Source organism: Denticeps clupeoides, chromosome 18, assembly GCF_900700375.1.
Source record: "Denticeps clupeoides chromosome 18, fDenClu1.1, whole genome shotgun sequence".
NCBI classification, from domain to species: Eukaryota; Metazoa; Chordata; class Actinopteri; order Clupeiformes; family Denticipitidae; genus Denticeps; species Denticeps clupeoides.
In genome coordinates, this window is record NC_041724.1 from 12,578,383 (window position 1) to 12,601,631 (window position 23,249).

Sequence of the window (23,249 nt, forward strand, 5' to 3'; positions counted from 1 at the left end):
CGAGAGACTGGAATTAGGGGTCAGGACTTGTGGATGTTTATGGATGCCGGAATGGAAAGGAGGGACTGGGGGGGTGTGGGTGGGGTTGCAAACAGCTTGTGAAATGAAAATGGCTCTTTAGCAAAACCCAGGACACTCCGCTGCCCCACCGGATCAATTGGCTGATTTACGGGCTGAAAGGCTGTCAGAGCTCGGAAAGTCTATTCCGCGGGAGGTGGGCGCGTAAACCGGGAGGGGGGGGTGCCTGGCGAATGATGAAGATGAAGAAGAGGAGCAGTGAAGGGCAGAATGAGAGACGGAGAAGAGGAATATTAATGAAAGGCGGTGTTAAAACGACTCGAGTCTTTATCGGAACTGAAGAGTTCCTGTGATCCTGCGCTTCTGAGAGACGCTTCAGACTATTTTCAGAATATTTAAACCAGAAGAGTTGTCCTTGAGTGCTGGGGTGCATATGCACACACACACACACACACACACACACACACACACACTGCAGTAACAGGTGCCCTTCTGCCCAAAGATGATGCGTCACTTTACAGCAGCGCTGCAAAGCTGCACAAACTTCGTTTTGACTGTAAATATTGTCCTTCTCCATTTAGTCTGATGAACCTGGGTGCTCATTACTCACACTGCAGCAGAGCCGTACCCGTAACCCTGTACACCCTGAAGATATTTATTTTAAAATCCCACCTTTTACTGTGGCCAATAACTCATGATCTGTTCTTAACCAGGCCAAAAAAAAAAAAAAGATTAAATAAAACAAATTTACATTTGCTGCAAATTGAATGTCATTAAAATATTGTCAGCACAGTAATGACACTAGTCATTGACACTATGACACAAGAAAATACCCCCAGAAATGATGTCAATATTAGCATAAAGTGTGCTGTATAATTTTTATTTCATAAGATAATGATTTCATAAGAAAATAATTAGTTTTTCTAAATATTTTTGTTGTCAGTCCTTATCTACCTTCATGCGTCAGATTCAGATATTCATGCATTGGAGTAATGCTGAGGTAGGAGAGTGATGTTTGCATGTATTTGTTAATTTAGAAGGATAGAAAAGGTGTATCTGAAAATGTGCGTTGGCGCTTTTGTGAGTGTTTTTCGCCAGCGGCCACCTCAATTTTGTTTTATTTTATTTTTATTTTGAGTGTTTAATGTATTAAAAGGCCCAGGGTAATGAATTATAATCTTTAATGCAGGGACCGATCGATACCTCAACAAAATAAATCAGCTTTTTACTGAGAGCGTCAAAGGCTTTAATACACTAGGGGAGAAGTGTAGGCAGGGGCGGGCGGGGGGCCGGAGGGAGGGTGGGAGGTGGAGGAGCGAGAGGGCCACTGGATGAAGAAGGTCTGATGGATAATATTTTTGATGACAGCACCACAGGGCGTGGCCCTGGCGGGGCCCAGCAGTGTTCACGGTATATCTGAAGTGACGAGAGGTCAGGGGTCACAGCGGGCGGCGAATGTAGGCCATCTATCTCCTTCTATCAAGGGAAGGGGTCTCTCCAATGCTCCATCTCATGGCCGCCATGCCTGCAGCTACACTTTTATCTAATTACCCCCCGCACTTCGTGTCAAATCAAGGTTGCCGCCCTTTGATGTCGTTATTTCACCGGCGTCTGAGAGAGCAGAACAGGATTAAAAACGTTTAAATGTGTATTGAACGAATGAATTTGGATCACCCTGGCAGAATGAGGGTCAGCGGAGGTTTACCCCTCCGGGACGAACTGCTGAGTTTTTACACTTTTAGCCCCCCGCCTGCGTTAGTGAGCTCATATTTCTTAATTATTCAGCAACATTACAGGAAGGAGAGGAGATGACTGCAGTGTCAGATGATTCAAACCCTACATTTCTGCTGAAGTATATTTAATGACTTGCATATAAAGGGAAACCATTTAAATAAATAAAGTACACCTCTCATCATTGTAAATGTTGTAACTGTTGAATGCATTTTATTGTTTTATCTCTTATATTGATATTACAAATAATATAGATATATATGCAGCATTTTATATTATTTAACAGAATGACAGAATCTTATTCCCTCACTGTATCATAGTTTTATAAATGAAATGGTTGCAGCGACACCTTTCTTGATGAATGTCACCATGACACCCGCATAATTCATATGTTGTGTCAGAGCTCCTTTTTTGGTATGAGTTACGGTGTACTGGAGCGAATTGTCAGAAGAAAAAAAAACAATAAACTGCCTTCTGGAAGTGTTTTAAGACCTCGTCCTCGGTTTGAAATGCCAAAGTCATTCGCGTCATGGTGCTTTTTTGAATGAAAGCCTCCCGAGTGGTCGTGACCGCATCAATACAACATGACCATCCCTTCAGCAGATGGAACACCTCATAATCCCCGTGAGGAGCGTCTACAGAGGGCCACACCGCCCCTCGCTGGCTGCAAGATGCCACTGCATCTGTTTGGCCGTGGTGGAGTCCAGAATTAATTACCATGGCATCTTCATCATCAGTAGTAATGAACCAGAATAATATTCAGTTATGTGGAGGGAGTTTAAAGTAAAACGTTGCTAAAGAAAACCTAGTAAGCCGGTACCGGCAATAACCTTTACCTCGCTTACGAGAAAAGAACGTGCAAAACGTTTCTGGTATGTTGAATGACATTTTCAGGACGTAGTTGAGGTGTTTTCCAGGTCCAGAGATTTGTCACCGGTGGAGGGTCCATCTGGGACACATCAAAGACAACAAAACACCATAAGGAAAATTATTAGACATTTATGTGAGATTTAGTGGTACAGCATCATCTCTACCACTTTCCTCAGAACATCAAATGAGGAACGTTTTTGGAAGAACGATGTCCATCCTTTCTTAAGAGGGTCAGAGGTCTCTGCAAGACCCACAGATGGCTACTGTAACGTTCTTTTCCCCACACGTCTAACAGAACACAAATGGAATGAAGCGCCCACCTAAAAACACAGTTTAGAAAGCCTGATTGTCAAAAGTTAAATACCTGGTTTTCTGGTGGCGGTGGTGGTTTTTAGCAAGGTTGAGAGATTGCCTTTTAAAAGGACACACAAACTGTTCATTTTTTTTAAAGAAATATGGCTTTTAAATCTTTCGACTGACCTTCAGCTCCAGAAGACAAGCTTTGGCGGTCAGCAGTTACGTCTCTTGAGAGGCTTTCCTCACTCTCTGGAAACACACACACACACCTCAAGAGTTATACACAAACTGAAATATCAATGCATGGTGGTGGGTTGCATTCATCTTCTTTCAATTAGTTTGAGAAATTTAAACACCAATAGAAAATAGTTGTTTTGTCCATAGCATTAAATATGAATGTAGAGTATGTAGAGAACTCTGTCAGCAAAAATCAACTTTAAGTTCCAATGTAATGCAAGAGACTTGCAAGTTCAATAATGCAAGTCTCGTCACTTTAAAAGCTTAGAAATGATCTTTTTACAGTGATAAATAAATAAATAAAATCTGTTGTGCTGATTAATTCGATTTAGACTTATTGCGTATTTCATGCATCATGGAAAACGGGAATTTCTAAATGACCAAAAACATTTGAATAATAGTGTAACACAAATTTTTTGATTACTAATTTAAGTGAATCATCTCCTATAAAACCGTTCTGTGGACCATCTCCTCACCTTTCCCCTCCTCACTCAGGCTGTCCTGGCTTGGCGTGGCACTGGCCTCAGCTTCCCACGTGGTGGTGGAGGCGATGCGGGTGGAGCGCAGCCATTCCCGGGGGTGGACAATCTGGTCACCGGGACTGAAGGACTGGGTAACTGCTCCACCTCTGCCTCCCCTGCCCAAAGCCCAGCCGTGGCGCGAGCCCAGCTTCCGGCGGCCAGAGCGCTTTGATGGGTCCTCCGTGTCCTGTGATGAGATCCTTCGCAGCGGTGTGGGGGAGACGGGGGCACTGCGGGGATCTGGGAGAGTGGGGGATGCGGGACATGGGTGACTTGCATTTCCAGACTACTGTGTCGGCTTGCAGTTGTTGCTGGGTGCAAACTCATATACTATGTAATATGAAAAAATGAAATCCTTGTAGCAATTCCTCCAGAGACTTACCATAATATTAGCCATATATAAATAAATATAAGAGGTAATATTTCAGACAGCGCTGTCAAGGTTAAAATGCTTAGATTTTAATTGAAATACATATTAAATGTATTTTTAATATATATATATTTTTGGTAGAAAATGTCACAGTGCAGAAGTTGGATCTAAGTGCCTTATGGCAGTGTGTGATGTCATTGAGTGTAACCGGCAGTGTGTGATGTCATCTACTGTCACAGGTAGTAGTGGATCTACGTGCCCTATGGCAGTGTGTGATGTCATTGAGTGTAACCGGCAGTGTGTGATGTCATCTACTGTCACAGGCAGTAGTGGGATCTTAGTGCCCTCTGGCAGTGTGTGATACCATTGAGTGTAACCAGCAGTGTGTGATGTCATCGAATGTTACAGGTAGTAGTGGATCTACGTGCCCTATGGCAGAGTGTGATGTCATCAGTTGTAACCGGCAGTGTGTGATGTCATCAAATGTCACAGGTAGTAGTGGATCTACGTGCCCTATGGCAGAGTGTTATGTCATTGAGTGTAACCAGCAGTGTGTGATGTCATCGAATGTTACAGGTAGTAGTGGATCTATGTGCCCTATGGCAGAGTGTGATGTCATCAGGTGTAACGGGCAGTGTGTGATGTCATCAAATGTCACAGGTAGTAGTGGATCTACGTGCCCTATGGCAGAGTCTGATGTCATCAGGTGTAACCGGCAGTGTGTGATGTCATCAAATGTGACAGGTAGTAGTGGATCTACGTGCCCTATGGCAGAGTGTGATGTCATCGAGTGTAACCGGCAGTGTATGATGTCATCAAGTGTCACAGGCAGTAGTGGGATCTAAGTGCCCTATGGCAGTGTGTGATATCATTGATAACACACACATATCGTCCAGTGGTCAGTAGAACTACTGCCAGTACAAAATTGGAAAGCGTGTGGGAGTTTTGAATGTATTGGCTGTGTGGTGTCCTGCACGTTTTGAACTCACCCTGTGGAGGAGGTGTGTTATGTTTGTCTGTGAAGGTGGTTGATGGGGAGTGGTGGACAATGTCTCCGGCCTCAGCCAGATTCTCCACGCTCCCCGCAGCGACAAAGTTTACCCGGCCCTCTCTTCCCCCGCGTGGCTTTATTAGCTTCTTCATCCGGTCTGCTATCCAGTTAGTCTTTCTACAGGAGGAGACATTCAGGTGAATAAGAAGAGAATGACAATGCAAAAACCAATAAGAACTGTACAATACATAACATTGCTGTCATTTACAGTGTTCTGTACAAGTCTTAGATCAAACATAGCTATTCCCTTCCTCCCAAGAGAAAGAAAGCAAACACCTTTTCTGACTGGCTTCACATTTTTTTGAAAGGATACGAATCGCACGCCCTGGAGGGACACCCATGTTAATAAAAAGATGAAATAATATTACATTTCCACGAATCCCAAGATTATTCTCCCCTGGAATAAAATATGATGAAGTGTGTGGTTCAAATGTATCATTTTGTAATATATACCATCACTTTTAAATAAATGTCAATGTCATTCAGTCTCCTGTTTTCTACAAACGAACTAAATCGCTGTACCTGCCGTGTGACACATTTGGTATGATTGAAAGAATAACGAAATTCCAAAAAACGTGAAGATCAGTCACGCTCACTTAGCCTTGGTGGGCGTGGGCACGTTGGGCTCCAGCACCCGATACTGGTCCATGATCTTCTCCACCAGTTTCTGCTTCTCCCTGCGCAACTCATTAAGCTTATCTCTGATGAAGAGACAGAGAGAAGGATGATGAAAGAGAGAAGTGTCCACCACGAATGGCAAGTTCATACGATAAAGTGTGACATACAGGTACTCTCTCTGCTGGGTGTGATGCTCCTCCCGGCTCTCCAGGGTCTTCTCAAGTAGAGCTCTGTTCTCCCGAGACAGCGCCTGGTTCTGCTCCACGAGGTGTCGGTTCTCTTCCTCCATGTTGGCCTTCAGCTGAGTGAGGAGCTACAAGCACACATGGAAAAAAAATTCACAACAATGTGAGCGAAACAGGCAGCTTGTGACACAGAATGGCAAAGACGTGAATAAGCTGTTATTTCTCAACTGGATAACCTGGCCAGATATTGAATAACAGTAACATTTTGAATAACAGTAACACTGTAATATCCAAGTTATGGGTAAGGAATATTATGTACTGCTGTCTTTAAACAGACTCTCACATCCTAAAAAAATTCAATTCAAGTACACAAATAAAGAAAATCAGAAGACCATCTAGATGACAGAGCTGTATTTAGACAACAGAGCTGTCCCTGTTCACACTAGGACCATATTGTTCAATGTAAAATGTGAGACGCAGCGTGTAACATATAACTATGTTTGGTAATGCCTCAGCATTCATATCTTAGATACACAGAAGCAAATATATATAAATATGACAGGGATTGCAATGTCTTCAGCAGGCCACAGCCAGTCCTAAATCAAACATGCAGATAGATTATCAGTTTTATTATTCAATCATTCTGACTAGTGAGTATATGAGCATAAAACATACTCATAAACTATTCAACAAAGTATTTGTTTAAGGATGTGTACACTTATGCATACAGCATATTGTACATTTCTAATTGTTTTGTTTTTTTCTGTTTAATTGTACATTTTATAAGCCACATAAGGTGGGAAAAGTTTTGAAATGATTTATTGTAGACTATTTTTTTAACAGAGTGTGCACACTTTTTGTATTCGCTGCATACATAAATATAAATAACCACATATGGTATTTATATCCAGGGATTTGTGTAAAAGCCATCATGATGTTTTCTGCTCCGTGCGCACCTGGAACTGACTGTTGAGCCGGGCGCTGTTGAGGTCCAGGTGCTGGTTCTGCTCCTTGAGAGTGCTCACTTCCCCCTCCAGCCTGGTACGCTCCAGTTGGGCCGCACTCAGCTCCATGCGCAGCACTGAGCCCTGGGCCAGCAGCTCCGACTGCACCTGCACCCACTCCTTCTGCTGGCCCTGGAACCTGAGGGGACCATCGACGAAGAGAATCAGTGAAGGGACGAGAGGGACAGTAATGAAGAAGCGGGTTAAGGGCTACAGAAAAGAATCACAGCAGTTGAAGCAGAATGAATATGTGATAAGTTTCACACGTTGTTATTGGACCTTTTTTTTTTGGTATAAAAAGCTTTCACAACACTGTCAGATGCCGAGCTGACATTTGTGGCGAGTGAAGAGACACTTTCCCTGACCTGTCATTGTCTGTTCTCAGCTTCTCCACTTCTTTCTCCATTTCCGCCTGCTTTCCGGCTTCTCTGCCCACTTTTTCTCTCTCCTCACGTATCGCCTGCTCTTCTTCCTCCAGCTGTGTCCTGCGCTGCAGAAGCTCCTGGTACCTGCATTGTTCGATTCAATCGACGAGGAATCACTTTCATGACCTGCTAACTCTTTAAACGAATGGACACGGTTATGGACTCACACCTTCCCTCTAGCTCTTTGAACTGGATCTCCAGGCTACGGCTGCTGGTTTTCAATTGGCTGTGCTTGGCCAGCAGCTCCTCAAACTCCACTTCCTGCCTCCGCTGGAGAGCGGTCAGTCGCAGGTGGTCCCGCTTAAGAGCCTCTGTGCGTAGCACAGACTCCTCCCTCTCTTTCGCCCATACCTTGGACTCCGCCTCCAGTGCAGCGCATCGAGCTTCGCTCTCACTGCACCTCGCCCACAGCGTTGCATTCTGGGAGCTCAAGGTACCCTGCTCCACCTGATGGAAGAGACAGAATGATGACACCACTTTCTTCCAAAGTTTCTCTTATCTCCTCTGCAGTCATCAAAGACAATTTGATAGTGACAGCAGTTATTCTGATCATATTGAGGCAGGGAAGGATGGCTTGTCGCAGTCTTGGGACCAGCGAACCTGGTTCATAGGTGAGACTATACCTTTAGAAGGATAAAGCGGAGTGGTGCAGGTGGAGCTTCAGGGAGGCTATCATCACTCTTACTCGTTTTTCACTTACACTTTTGTGACTAAGCATCTTAGTTCAGTCAGGACTACTAAGGATTAGTTTAATAATTAATATGTCGATAATTTGTTTTTATTAATCGGAGAATCAGATAAAAACATAAATCAATAAAAGCATTCATTTCCACACCTTCATTCAAAAACAGAACAGAAAATCTTTAGAAAATGCTTGAACATGATGCACCTTGAGCTTTTGTAAAAATAATAAAATAAAAGTGGACTAACACAAAAAAAAAACACCCACATGCATGCTTTACATCTGCCAAATATACCTTTTTTAAATAAAGTGCCACCTGAGCTGCCATAACAATAAATCATTTATTACATTTATTTACAGGATTTGTTTGAATGTCAGAAATTGTTCTCTACACTACACTCACAGACGCACACACTTTTGCAGATGAACACATTCACAAACTCTCACACTGACACACACACACACACACACACACATACTCTCTCTCACTCCCTTTGTTCAGACACTTTTCATTGCAATGCAAAAATGTGAGCATGTCCACATGCTCCGTGCTCAGGCTCTTTTCTATGAGGCTTTGTTTCCTGCTGCAGATGGTGTTAAAGTGCCAGCGGTGCAGAGGGAAGAAGTGAGGTGATTGTCAATGTGAAACACTGCAGCACAGGGTGACACAACTAAATGCTTTTAACCATCACCCTTGGTGAAACAGTGTGAAAGGGGAGCTCTGACCAGGCATCACACGTGGTCTGTTTTAGCGTGTAAAAAAAGCCCACATAGCGCGTGGTCATGTTCAGCACGTGCACAGACCACTGCTTGCTGCCTGCTTCCACTGGCTGCATCAAGGCAACCGCAGTTTGAAACAGTGTTCAAAGCGCTAGTCAGCACTCTGCATCAATGCTTTGTCTCAATTGGTTGTGTATTAATGCACCATACCGTGCAGAGGTCAGTGTCTGTGTCTGCAGAGGCTTGCAGAGCATTGCTCTGCTGGGCGCAGTGCAAGACCGCTCCTCAGGCTCACATCCCATAGAAATCAATTTCAGAGCGCAGCGCCACGCTGGGTGTTTGCAGTCTGTGAAAAACTTTAGAAAATTAAATCTAACATAGCAACCGAAAACTGTAATCCATGTGATCCTTTTCAAATAAATATGTAATAATTGTATTGCCAGGCCCTGGAATGGAGACGGTCAGAAAAGAGCCAACAAAGTAAAATTATCCCAAAACTAATAAGGGCGATGAAATCCATGCTGACAAAAAAGTAAGTACCATTGTTTAAAAAATCACAGCCTAATATTGTGTCTGATTGTATTTCCTCGTATGTATGCAAAATAGGAAACTGACTGCAAGAAAATTAAAAGGAATGTTGGCTCTGGGGCTGTTACATTTACAGCATTTATCAGACGCCCTTATCCAGAGCGACTTACAATAAGTAGTTACAGGGACAGTCCCCCCCTGGAGCAACTTAGGGTTAAGTGTCTTGCTCAGGGACGCAATGGTAGTAAGTGGGATTTGAACCTGGGTCTTCTGGTTCACAGGTGAGTGTGTTACCCGCTAGGCTACTACCACCCTGTTACGTTACAGCGGCGTTATGGGAAACAGATGGATGACAAACCTGTAGTTTGTTATTGAAGGTCAGTATAGTTTTTGTGTAGTACGGTGATTAGTACCTGCAGTTTGGTGTTGAGGGCCTGTAGTTTAGTGCCGTTCTCCTGCAGGGAGATGGAATGGTGCTGCAGGGACTCCAGCTGCTCTCTCAAAACCTTGCAGGTGTACTGGCTCTGAGACAGCTGTGTCTGCAGGACCTCGCGTTCCTTCTGCAGCAGTGCATTCTGGGAGTCAAAAATACAGAAAAATAAAAGGGTTAGCAGGGTCCAGTTCATGCATATGGATTTGTTGATGCTTTTAGCCTCTTAACAATATGAGGAGCAATATCTACAATTACTGCATGGAATGAATAGAATAAAATGAATCTTTTTGGAATCTGGAAGTGTCAACGCGAAACAGGTGCATACCTCCCTCTCCACAAATAATAGTTTATTGTCCTGCTCTGGGCTGGACTGGAGACTCTCGTCTCTGCTTGATCTGTCCTCAACTTCTCGATGCATCGCTGGACCACAGTCAGAGATGCCTTTTTGAGGCAGGCTGCTCAAGATGCTACCCTGGGGTACTGGTTGTGAGTCCTGGTTACTTGGAGCAGATGGTTTCATGCCTTTGTCGTCTGTTTTGTCTGCTTTCCTTGTCTGCTCTGGTTGTTGTGGAAGAAGGCTCGAGGCTATTCTTAGCTGGGACTCTGATATCTCCAGTTTTTGGCTCAGCTCTGTCACTTGGCTGGACAGAGTTTGTGAATGAAGCTTCTCGGAAGTCAGCTCCTGCAACAGGCATTCTGAAATGATCAGACAGGAACACACATCTTATACCAAGGCACCCTCGTAGGAGGCCTGCACTGACCTGGGTTAGGGAGCTGATCTGAGCTTTGTCCTCAGTGTTCACTACATTGAGCTGCTGAACCTCTCGCTCTAGGTCCTGGAGCTTAGTGCAGACTTCCCTAAGCTGGGTCGCCTCCTGACACGTTCTCCTTCGGAGAGGAAGAAGGATGGGGTGAGAAAGACTAATAGGCAATCTGGACAGGAGAACAAATGATCAGTCTGTTTTACAGAAACAGTGGTGCAAGATGCATGGCTTCAGTGACATGCTTTGTGAGGTCATTATCTCCTGGAACATTGTAAAGCTTTCTGAATGTGTTACAGCTCAATTATAAAGTCAAATGAATCAGGCATGAAGTGGGTTTATTAATCAGTTTCTGGTGCTGTGTCATAAAAAGGAGTTATTTTCCTGTAAATCATTTGTGTGAGATCATAATCAGGATGTAGTAGGTGGCCAGGCTGTCAGTCAGACCTGTGCTCGGCCTCCAGCTTGCAGGCTCTCTGGTTTGTGTGCTCCAGGGCCGAGGTGGTGCTCTCCAGCTGCTGCCTGAGCCTGGCCACCTCCCGCTCCCTCTGCCTCTGCTCCCGCCGATGGCTGTCCACCTGGCTCTGCAGCGTCTCCCTTTCCTGCTCCAGGCGTGACACATCCAGCATGGCCTGGTCACGCCCCCGCACCAGAGACTCCGCCTCCATGCCGGCGTCACGTAGCTCTGCCTCCAGCTCCTCCTCCCGTCGTCGGGATGACTCTAGGCTCCGACCTAAACGCTCCAGATCGGCCTTCAGCGTCTGATTGGTTAGCTCAAGCTGATCACTCTGAGATAAACCAATGAAATATTCATGCAACACAACTGGCAGTCATTCATACATATTTTTTGTTTACAGCTTACCTTGCGAACTGTGGCCCTCAGCGTCTCCACAGTGCTCTTCAGCGTTTCCCTGTCCCTCTCCAATACTGCCCTCTCACCTTCCAGCTGCGAGATCACCACGGACTCCATCTTCTGCAGCTCGACCTGGCTGCGCAGACGTGTCAGCTCCTCCTCCATGTGCAGGGACTCACTCTGCAACTCCTGCAAATGGTGAGACTCCTGATGCATCCCTGAAGTTATGTGCATGGCTCTAATGCACGTTGTCACAATAAATGTATGACACATTACAACACAGGCTGGTGTCTACATCTTCATTTCCTCTCAACTGGTGTAAGAGAGCTTCGCTTTAGTCAGATAAAATTATGTAAAACTTTTACAATGAGTGCCAACTCAACTTTTACAATGAGTGCCAACTCAAAAAAACATTATGGCGAGCATTAAATAAACAGTAGCATAGTCCTATTTACTTTACTTTACTTTACTTTATTTAGCAGACGCTTTTATCTAAAGCGACTTACAAGAGGAAGACACCAGCAATTCTCGTTCGATTTCTATAGAATATTGAGTATAGAAATAGAAAATTGAGTATTTAACTAGTTTTTACAGGGGGAAATTATTTATTATTGACTGCCATCCAATAGTAATATTGCAAATGAGTGTAGTGCACTGATAATATAAAAAATACTAACTAACGGCATTTAAAAACACAATGGCCATCAATATAGATGATTTCAGAGATTCTTGCTGTACCACAAAGGGTTATACACTTTGAGATCCAAGGATGTAGGATCAAAAAAAAAAAAAAAAACAGCATTATTATCATAACTGAAATGCATATTAATGCATATATAATTTGTGGATGTCTAAAACATAAACATTTCTGCAATTACTTATCCTCTGACTCCAGACAGACAGGTCGGAATATGTTTGCAAAGATGCATCACAATGATGCCATGGACCAAAAAATAAAGTGGACAGGTGTCAGAGCCCTACCTGGGGTCTATCTGTGTACATGCCAGTAAGGAAAATGTAAAAAAGAAAATTTTAGATATGTGTATCTATGGCTGACTTCCATTTGTATTTGCATTTGCTTTCAGTTCACAGCTAAATTGAGTGGAGCAGAACATGATTGATTTTGAACCCCACGCTGGAAAGTGCTAAAATCCCCACTGTGAGTCTACTTTCTGGCTTATTTGGCTTTGATTGGTGGAAAAACAATGACAGACAGACGCTTCCTCCGTAACCAGGACTGACCTCTATCTGCTTCCTGGCGGCACTCAGCAGCTCTGAAGACCTTCTTAACCTCTGGCTCTCTGCCTCAAGAAGCACCATCTTCTGCTCGGCCTCCCATGCCTTTCTGCTCTGCTCCCCCAGTTTGGTGTGCAGGTCCTGGGCTAAGGCTGCCTGCCTCTCAGCCTCCTCCAGAGCTTCCTGGAGCTGAGTTACTAGATGGCCGTTGTCAAGCGATGAGATTGGATCTGTTTTTTGAAGTATTTCTTCATGTGTGTCCGATTTCTGGAGATCATCTGGTTCATTATTCCAGTTTTCCTTCTCGGTTTCATTTGACGGTGTCAGAACCTTTTCTGTCCGGGTTCCTTTCTCACCTTCGGCTTCTCCCCGGCTTTTGGGTTTTATGCTCTTTTCTTTCGAGAGGTGGACCTCCTCCCCCTCTCCATCTTCTCTTTCAGTTTGGATAATATCTTGCCTCCTCTCGTTCTCTCTCCCCAGGTTAATCTCTCTCCTTATGTCTTTCCCTTCCCCTTCCCCTCTCCTCTGGATCACAGTCTTCTCCTTCTGTGGTTCCTCCTTTTCAGGGACTATGAGTTGATCTTTTGACTTTATTTGATCTAGACATTTTCTTAAAGTGGCATTTTCATTCTTGAAATTCTGAAGCTGAAAAAAATTGAAGACAATTCCACATAAACTGTGAGTCCTAAATTGCACATTAGTGTATGTTTTTTGTTGATTGTCATCTTGTGTTCCTCAGTGCCTCACCTCCCTCAGAGTCATCTGATGCTCCTCCTTTAAATGGGTTAACTTGTCTATCTGTCTCTGTAGTTCTTCTTTAGAAGCACTGGCCTGTAGAATGGAAATCTACATCTATGAGTATATAATTTATTTGTGTAATGCACACATCCTAAGAGACATTACCAAAATCAAACATTATATCATGACAATTACAACTGCTTTTTTGGACCCTCCATATGTGCTGAGAGCTGCTTAATGTATTCCACAACGGCAACAAAATCAAATATTTATGTGAAACCCCTGACCTCCTGCTCAGCCTGCAGGCTTTCAAGGCGTTTTCGGAGCTCTGCATTCTCATTCTCAGCTCCCAGAAGCCTCAGCGTGGAGGCCTCATCCACCTCCACACTCAGAGGCTTTTCGTCTGAAAGAGAGTGAAGTAGGGTTGGCCGGAGATGAGAAAAATATGGTGAACTAGTGATTAGAGCACCAACTTGTGGTGCACTCACCGCATGAGTCTGATGCAGCTGCTCGCTCTGGACAGAATTCTTCATCAGACTCCATCTCTGATGGAGGGAAATGATGACTGCCATCCTGATGGTATCTCAACAGAGTGTGACTTCGTTTGAGCTCCACTTCCAAACTAATGTTCATCTCCAAGAGCTCATCTACCCTTTGTCTTTCTGTGTCTCGCTCCTGTGGATACAGACATATGGTTTATATATATATATATGCACACACACACACACACACACACACACACACACACACACACACACACACACACACACACACACACACAGTGCTGGGCAATGATTCAATATTTTAATTGTGATTAAATGCCTGAGCAATTGCCAGTCGAGCCCAGAAACCAGCAATTTTTTGGACCGGAAATGACACAGGCATCTCCCAAAAGATAATAAGATGGCATTATTGTGGGGGGAAAAATCTCAGCATTTTTTTTACATATGAGCAAAAAGTGTCACATCCAAAATGAATCATACCTTTCTCAATAATCAATAGAAAAGCCCTAATTGACTATTACAGCAATCCTATAATTGCAAACCAGCTTTTTTGCATGTCCCCATATGTATTTTTGCCCATTCAACTTTATCAATGAGCTCCAACTCTATCAGTTTGGAGGGTCTCCTTGCCATCACCCTGATCTTAAGCTCTCTCCACAGATTCTCAACTGGATTCAAGGCAAGACTGGGCCAAAGACTTGGCCACTGCAAAACAATAATGTTTTTGTTTGCTAACTATTTCTACACCATTTCTGTACTGTTTCCATTTCTGTCTGCCTTTTGTTTTCTGTTCAGTTTCATGTGAGACGTATAATGAAGTCCATGCCATGCCAGTACTGATCAACATACCCCCCCATCCTGTCACCCAAGGTTCAGGGCCAGACTTTCAAATAAATTAAAAACTGCGTTAATGCGCCATAAAATAATTGCCTGCCGGCCTTGGTTAAAAAAGTGTTAACGTGATAATAACATCAACAACAACAACATTTATTTCTTATATAGCCCAAAATCACATACAGTATGTCTCAATGGGCTTTGACAGGCCCTACAGTTGACACCCCCCACACTTGACCCTTCTGCACACAAGGAAAAACTCCACAGAAAAAAACGAAAAAAAAGAAAGAAGAAACCTTGGGAAGGAGTGATACAGAGAGTGATGGTGATTATTTTTTACAATATAATAATAAGTCCTACAGTTGTAATAAGTCCTACAGTTGTAAATAAGTCCTAGTTGTAATAAGTCCTACAGTTGTACTAGTGTTTGTGTGTAAACACACATAAACATGGCAAAACAAAAACACATTAGAATCACAATTCGATTCACATTCATGTGAAATAAACTTTAACTGTTTTGGTGAAGTTGTTTATAGTGAATAGTATGTGACGTCTCACTGCTCAGTCTTGCTGCGAGTAAAACTGGTAAACCAGAGAGCCACTATTTAAATTCATTTGTGCTGTACTCACATAGAAAAAAACTGGAGCAATCTAGGAACAGCACAATAGTAATACTGCCTGCAGGAGGGTTGCCAGATACATGTTTCAACCCCCAAAGTGCACCAAAGTTCACCAGTCCAAAATGGCCAAAAAGACACAAACAAAACCTGATAAATATTTAACTGCATTTATTATTTACTGCAGAACAACAGTGATAAAGTAGCTTCTCAATACCTATTCTCAAAAAGAAGTTTTTTTAACTTGCACATCAAGTAAATACATACTGCAAACCATCTAATAATGGACATTATGTAGTAAAAATTTCTTTTGACTAATCAATTTACGTAATCAGATCCCAGTTTTAGGTTTTGTCCCCAATATATGAGTTTGTGTCAATATTTGGCTATATGGCACTATGCCCTTTTGAGATGAAATACAAATGGTTTTGCCAACTCGGTCTTCCGGTTCCTAATGCAATTGTTTTTGTGATAAACTAAGCATTCTGTTTCCTAATTTAACTCCTAGTGAAAAATGAAATTAAGGTGAAGTGTTGGACTTCACTGCTATGCCAGACAGGACAGTTATTATGTTATTAATTTGTTACTAACTTCAAGTAGATGTACATAATTTTAGTGTCTCTAAAATCATTGCACAACATTTCATGTTTCTCCATTTTACATACGCATGTCCCAGTTTTTGCTGGTGCTAGTGCGTGTGCTCCAACGCCATCGTAAAGTTTCCCAAAGACACAGTGGTGATGGGGTTCATCTCTAACAACGATGAGACGGCCTACATAAAGAGGTAGAGAACCTCACATCCTGGTGTCAGGAAGCCACCTCCGGCTGAGCGGGAGCATCCTGACACAAAACTTACTCTGGAACAGCTGTATCCAGGATCGCAATGCCCTACACAGGGTGATCCGTGTGGTGGAACGCTGCTACAGGTCACCTCTTCCATCTCTGCTGACCATTTACATCAAGAGATGTTGGACCCGGGCCATCAAGGTTTTTAAGGACAAAACACACCCCAACAACAGCCCGTTCCAGCATCTAAAATCAGGCAAAAAGACTCTGAAGCATCATGACCAGACTGAGAGACTCAGGAGGAGTTTCCATCCTCAGGCCATAAGAATGCTGAACAAGGAGTTGCCACCACACCTCACACCACGACCATCTGGACGTTCGCTATTGTTTACTGCGATCTGTACTGTTACACTGGTCATTGCACAATATATGCAGAATTCATATCAACTTCCTATGATGTTTGTGTCTTTTGGTCTCATTGAACATAAATATCTCTGCTTGCTCACCTTTTTTACTGCTTTTTACTCTCCTTATTCTTCTACCTTTATTCTTTATATCCCTTTATTCTATGCACAGTCAAAAGAGTGGTACAGGATGCATTTCAATGCGTGTTGCACTACTTTAACTATGTGACAAATAAAAATCTTGACTCTTGAATATGTCAGCACAAAAAAAAAAAAAAAAGCTCTCAAAGTCTTTTTGATGCTGCATCATACCCACCCCTTCCACTTCCAGGATCTTCTGTCTGAGCAGAAGATTGTCCCACTCCAGCTCCCGTAGGGCTGAGCACCGCGTTCGAGCATCTGTCAGCTGCTCCTCCAGCAGTGCCTTGTTCTCCTGCAGAGTAGTACAGTACTGCTGCTGCTCCTACAGAGCACGCATCAAATTTAATTGCCTTGCCAGGACATTAGACAACACAATTTCATTAATAATTAAAAGCAGAATGCCCTGTTATTTCTGACATGAAACAAAAATATAGAAATCCTTCTGTAACAGCAATAGATAGTGTAAGTCTGAGATACAGTTGTCACCAATTTTGAACATCTGGTTTCCTTTGGTTAAAGACAAATGGGATGTAAATAAATCAGCAAAAACAAGGTATGAGGTTTTATGGACATCATACCAGCGTTACTCATCATGTTTTAAATAATATTCTCATATGAAAGAAATTGCCATAACATCAAAATGTTAGCAACATGCTGATTTTGTGAAATTTCCTTCACTTTCCACAAAGGATTTTTGCTGAGGGAAAAATGCAAACATCTTGTGATCAATATAAGTCATGGTAGAGTGCCGGGGGTAAAAAGCGGCTCCCTCTGACCTTCAGCTGGGTCCGGTAGAGGTCAAGACTGCGCAGGCGGTGTTTGCAGGACTGCAGCTCTGACTGAAGTTGCTCTGCCTTGGCGGCACGCTCCCGCAGACAGTCCAGTTCATCACGGAGAGACCGGGCCTTACGAACCTCACCGTGCAGGGTCCGGTTCTGAGCCAACACAGCAATGTAACAAAGGGCACAGGGAGAAGAACATAAGCATGCAAGATGATTCGTCTATTATACATAAACAAATCATTGTCTGACTTGCATATACATGCGGCCTCAGCCCTAACACTGTATTGTTCTGCATACCAAAAAGAATTTTGGAGCCGCAGGTGAGAACATCCATTATTTTTTGTCTTAAATGGATTACACGTAGCTATAAATGCACTGTCTCCTTTTTTAAACGCATTACAAACAATGCTCTGATTTAAATTCGTACCACGCTACTCTCTAAACATTTTACCTCCAACTGTAGTTTCTTCAAATTCTCCTCCATTGTTTGGATTTCCTGCTTGTAGTCCAGTAATTGGTCATCTTTTTCTTCTCTGTATAACATTACACCAACATTTAAATAATATCATCAACTAAAATGATGTATGGGGTGTTGCAATACCATTCGAAGAACCAATTATTCACTGCCTTTATAAGATCTCCCCATAAGATAAGACACACACACAAACACACTCACAGCTCCTGTTTAAGTCGGCGTAGTTTGGCCCTGTTGTCAGCGAGCTGAAAGGCTATTCCCTCCGGTGGAGCATCGCTGTAACCAGTAGTGGGTGCCGACTGCAGCTGAGACAACTCACGCTCCTGACACAGCTCTGAGATTTTCTGTAAGATGCGAGTTTATTAATTGACACAATGAAAAGCATACATGCATCACGTATGCAGTGCATATAAATGCATATATTGAATTATAATCTGGTTGCTCAGATTTGGTAAGCATCTATTTTTACGTGCGTGTGTGTCTGACCTCCAGGTGTGTGTCCCTCTGGGATAGTAGGCTCTGGATCTGCTTCGCCATGGAGCTGAACAGGCCCTGGATCTCATCCACCTCCAGCCCACACAGCTCCCCATACTGGAGTGGCAGGACAGACCTGGGGTCCTGGGTCACCTGAAGGCAGGGGATCAGATGATTTCTCACATGCTATAATTAAAGATACCACCCTCCTACACAGGAAGTGATGCACATGTACATTCCCTGAATATAGCTGTGTGGTTTAATCTGATAATATCTCATACACAGCAACACAACATTTATTTTTCTGTCATGGAGGCTAGAAATCATGACTAATGTCATTAAACCATGTTAATGCAATACTGCTGGTATTTCTTTTATTAAAAAAGGGTGGGTAAACACAGTATCTTATATGATAAAAAAAGAGCAAAGGAGATTAAGATTTAAGATATGGTTTCACAGACCTCCTGTATGCAAAGGGCAATTGCTGCTTGAGCTTCAATGTCCAGCGTCTGTATTTGCTGAATAAAGGTTTCCTTCCTCTCACACTAGTATAGCACAAGCAAATATAAATAAGTACAATTTAGCAAAAAAAAAATGCAAAAACATAAAGATGTGTTCAAGGGACTGTGCTTGAGTTAGATGAGCTAGATAGGCACATTTTCAACCGGATGGTCTAGTTTTCATGTTGATGCTCACTCTGGAAAAAAATACATCAGCAACATTACAGATGGGATTTAAGGTTAGGAGGAAAGCAAATTTATTCCAAGATGAACTGCAGCTCATACCTATTTGTTGACCTTTGAGACCGGGGAACATGGAAATTTTTATAAATAAACTCACCAACACCTTGTGAAGCATGATTTCAAAGGAAAAAATTACATACAACAATAATTAATTAACATATAAACTATCAAGCACTCCCAAATAGATTTCTTGGTTCTGACACTGTGGTACTCAGGCTCCCTCTAGTGGTTACCCTGGAGTCTTTCTGATAATAGAGCTGCTACGTGGTTAAATCCAGTGTACTTTACACATCTTTTTTAATCAAAATAAGTATGAGCAGCATAATAATTGTAATTTTAGTAAAAATTATTGTATTTGTCACTGTGATGCAACAAAATGTGTCCTCTGCATTTAGCTCATCACCCTGTGAAGTGTGTGATTGTCACTTGTGATACACAGCACACTGCATTTAACCCATCACCCAGAGTGAGCAGTGGGCAGCCATGACAGGCGCCCAGGGAGCAGTGTGTGGGGACGTTGCTTTGCTAAGTGGCACCTCAGTGGCAACTTGGCGGATTTGGACCTTCTGATTACGGGACCGCTTCCTTAACCGCTAGGCCACCACTGCCCCGTAAGCCCCGTAGTAAGCAGTGGGCAGCCATGAAAGGTGCCCGTGGTGTTTGGGGATGGTATCTTGCTAAATGGCACCTTGGCAGTTCGGGATTTAAACCCTTCCTTACATGCTAGGCCACAACTGCCCCAAACCTGGCAACAACCACCCTGCAATAAATTATAATGTTCCTTGGGAATACTGGATAGAACTGATTTCTATTCACTATTTCTATGTTTCAAAAGTGGTAGTGGTGGTAGTAGCCTAGTGGGTAACACACTATGAACCAGAAGACCCAGGTTAAAATCCCACTTACTACCATTGTGTCCCTGAGCAAGACATTTAACCCTAAGTTTCTCCAGGGGGGGACTCTGATAAGGACGTCTGATAAATGCTGTATATGTAAAAGCTCAACATCTGGCAATGCGAGTTTGTATTAGTACCTGAACCGCACATCCTAGTAACAGAAGCAGCAGCCTCCTCAGTTCTTCTACAGCCCCTTCTAAAACACAATTGTTCACATGCAAAGTCTAATTAGCATTCCAAGCTAAAACACTGTGCCAAAAGCCATAGAAGCCAAAATAGCAAAAATTCCCCAATAAAGTACCTGTAAGGGGGTCACGTCCCAGAACAGCAATGTTGGGCAGTGGCATCAGTATCAACTGCTGAAGGTTTTCCTGTGATAGAATACTTATCAAGTCACAAATGACACATACACAAGATCGATCTATCTATCTATCTATCTATCTATCGTGTGTATGTGTCCCTCTATCTCAGGGCTGCATCACATTGTACTGCAGTCAGAAACAAGAAGTGAAACCGCAAAAGCCATAAGCGGGGGGGGGGGGGGGGAACAGCCCTTGGTGACTTTAAATATCAGCGCTGTTGTGTGCACCAAAGTTTGATGGCTGAGAAGTTTCGATTTTATCTGTTTCCAGCTCCCTCCTCACCTGATAATAGGACCGCAGGTGTCGGTTGAGGACGGAGAAGTTCTGCACTCTCTGAATGTTATCCTCGTTCACGTTACGATAGATCTGCTCCACTTTGGGGTTCGGGTCTCTGTCGTGACGAATTGGAATACACAATATATTTGCAAAACAAACACAATCATGCAGTCATGTGTGCTTTTGCAACTTCTCGTTTTTTTAAACACAACACAGCATGTGGCAGCTTGGATCACATGGGGTCTGTAACAGCGTGCGGCTTACATGATCCTCATGACCTCATTCAAATAAATTCCGCTGGTGAGCTTCAGGTACCGCTGAAGTGCATTGTGGGAGTTGGAGTTCACGTCCATGTACTGATAGACGAGGGGTCCGGTCCCTTCTCCATCCACTGCACCGTCAAACAGACTCACCTGGAGTGAAAAATGCCGAGACGCGTTTCAAACATTATTTTGTTATTATTATTTGTAATTATTAAAATTATTATTTATGAAATTATTTTAACATGATCTCAACAGTACAGAAAAAAAAGAACTTCGGCGGAAACAAACGCGACCAATGTCACATAAAATAACAAGTGATAAAAATAAAAAAAACGTTTCAACGCGTTGCAAGACCTAAAGGGAAGCAGGAAAAAAAGCAGAAGTTTTACGTGTGTTACACTTCGCTGTGAACTTCACACGAGGCTACATTCAACAAGATAAGCTGCTAGTAAATCGACACTTTAGCCATTTTATGGAAGTTAATGCATGTGAGGGTAGTAACGCTGTGACTGAAATGGTGTTTAATGTATGGCTTAAGTTCAGTTTTTCCACATACCCAAGTCACAAGTGCACTTCCCATGAATTCTTCTAAACTCGTCGTGAAATTTCCATCCATCTTCTCCACGCGCGTCTCTTTATTTCAAGCATATACACTGATAAACTTTTATCAAACACTACAGGCTTCTTGAGAAACTTGGTTTCGGCCGCATCGTCGGGCGTCCGCGCGTCTCTGTTCCTCTCACGCCCTGAGTCACCGGAATCACCGAGCGCGTTGCATCAATTCCGCTGCTGAGCTGACGTCCGCGGGGCCTGCCGGGTAAACGCGGCGTTCCTCCTCGCAAGGGAAAGGCTGAGGTGTCGCGGTGGCCCAGGTGCGTGGGGGGCGAAGGCCACCGCAGCCCCACGTTCCGTGACAGGCGCGGAGTTTTCCGCTCACATCTGCAAGTGAAACGCGTGGAAATGCCGCCATCTAGCGGATTCGGCCCTTAGTTGCACCCACGATGAACTTGAACGTCAAGGCTAAATTGTAAAATACAGTACAGGCCAAAACACTGGACACACCTTCTCATTCAATGTGTTTTCTTTATTTTCATGACCATTTATGTTGGTAGGTTCTCACTGAAGGCATCAAAACTATGAATGAACACATGTGGAGTTATGTACTTTAAAAGTGAAAAAGTGAGTGAAGTGATTGTCACATGTGATACACAGCAGCACAGCATGCAGTGCACACAGTGAAATTTGTCCTCTGCATTTAACCCAACACCCTCAGTGAGCAGTGGGCAGCCATGACACCTCAGTGGCACCTTGGCGAATCGGGATTCGAACCAGCAACCTTCTGATTACGGGGCCGCTTCCTTAACCGCTAGGCCACCACTGCCCCAGCAGTCAAAAAGTGGAGACTTGGTGGAGACAAGTGGAGTGGAGACAAAAAGTGGAGACCTGGCCTCCACAGTCACAAGACCTGAACCCAATCGAGATGAACATAAAACACATTTTCAGTTATTTCACCTTCTTTTGTTAAGTACATAACTCCACATGTGTTCATTCATAGTTTTGATGCCTTCAGTGAGAATCTACCAACGTAAATGGTCATGAAAATAAAGAACACACATTGAATGAGAAGGTGTCCAAACTTTTGGCCTATATTCAATTATATATTCAATTTCTAACATACTGTAACCTTTAACAAACACATGCCATACCAATTTAACCAGATAGACAAATTAATGATGGCAAATGATCTTTAGAAACAGAAGCATTAGTATGACTCTATGTGGCCATGTTTCACATGCTTAATGGTAAATAATGTACATTTTTTACCATTATAACGACCAGACTATGAATGTTGGCGTTGCAGTTACACTAGCTGTGGATGATTCAAAGTTTGACCCTTAAATACACAATCACCATTATAAAATACAACAGCAGCAAAAAATGCACTCAACAATCCTAATCATGTGCAGATTTTTTTGACAAGGTAGTCAATTTAACTTTTCTTTTGCGTTTTCGAAACTAAAACATTTTAATGTATCAGCACACCATAACAACCAGACTGAAGTCAATACCTTTAATTCTCAGTGTTTGTATTATTACTTATTTGTAATCATTAACTATTAGCAACACTACAGTTTTAAGAATGACACAAATACTGGTTTTCAAAGTTTGCTTCATCAGTGTTTTTAGATCTTTTGCCAGTTGTTTCTGTGGTTTATTGGAGTACAATTACAAGCACTTTATAAGCTTCAAAGGTTTTTAATGATAATTTATGCATAGACTCAAAATTTTGCAGTTTTGGCCCTTTTTTTCCAAGACTGCAACTCGTCCTGACATGCTGACAATCAACTTCTGGGCCAAATCCTGACTGACGGCGACTTGTTCCTTCATAATCAGTGCTTGAACTCTGTCAGAATT

General features: G+C 43.0%; 1 protein-coding gene across 4 annotated transcripts; it reads right to left on the reverse strand.

Annotated features, from left to right (window-relative positions):
* Window positions 1–1,936: 1,936 nt before the first annotated feature.
* Window positions 1,937–21,878, reverse strand: ccdc88b (coiled-coil domain containing 88B). 4 transcript variants are annotated; one of them, XR_003743045.1, is made up of 30 exons: window positions 21,391–21,878; window positions 20,836–20,984; window positions 20,578–20,686; window positions 20,235–20,304; window positions 20,071–20,129; window positions 18,756–18,839; window positions 18,307–18,447; window positions 18,022–18,164; window positions 17,797–17,878; window positions 17,340–17,498; window positions 16,739–16,885; window positions 13,767–13,953; window positions 13,566–13,681; window positions 13,288–13,386; window positions 12,547–13,185; window positions 11,314–11,493; window positions 10,899–11,239; window positions 10,452–10,578; window positions 10,016–10,372; window positions 9,671–9,832; window positions 7,497–7,774; window positions 7,268–7,411; window positions 6,855–7,041; window positions 5,881–6,026; window positions 5,692–5,796; window positions 5,034–5,212; window positions 3,630–3,914; window positions 3,100–3,165; window positions 2,586–2,698; window positions 1,937–2,432 (listed from the first exon to the last, which is right to left on the reverse strand). XR_003743045.1 is itself a non-coding variant. In XM_028960645.1 (29 exons), the coding sequence occupies exons 1-29, from the start codon at window positions 21,448–21,450 to the stop codon at window positions 2,640–2,642; spliced, it is 4,845 nt and encodes a 1,614-aa protein (XP_028816478.1). In that variant the 5' UTR covers window positions 21,451–21,877; the 3' UTR covers window positions 1,937–2,639. The 4 variants fall into 4 exon arrangements, 3 of the variants coding, with proteins under 3 accessions (XP_028816478.1, XP_028816477.1, XP_028816479.1); XM_028960645.1 differs by having other exon boundaries at window positions 1,937–2,698; window positions 13,288–13,371; window positions 21,391–21,877; XM_028960644.1 differs by having other exon boundaries at window positions 1,937–2,698; window positions 21,391–21,877.
* Between the last annotated feature and the right edge of the window lie 1,371 nt (window positions 21,879–23,249).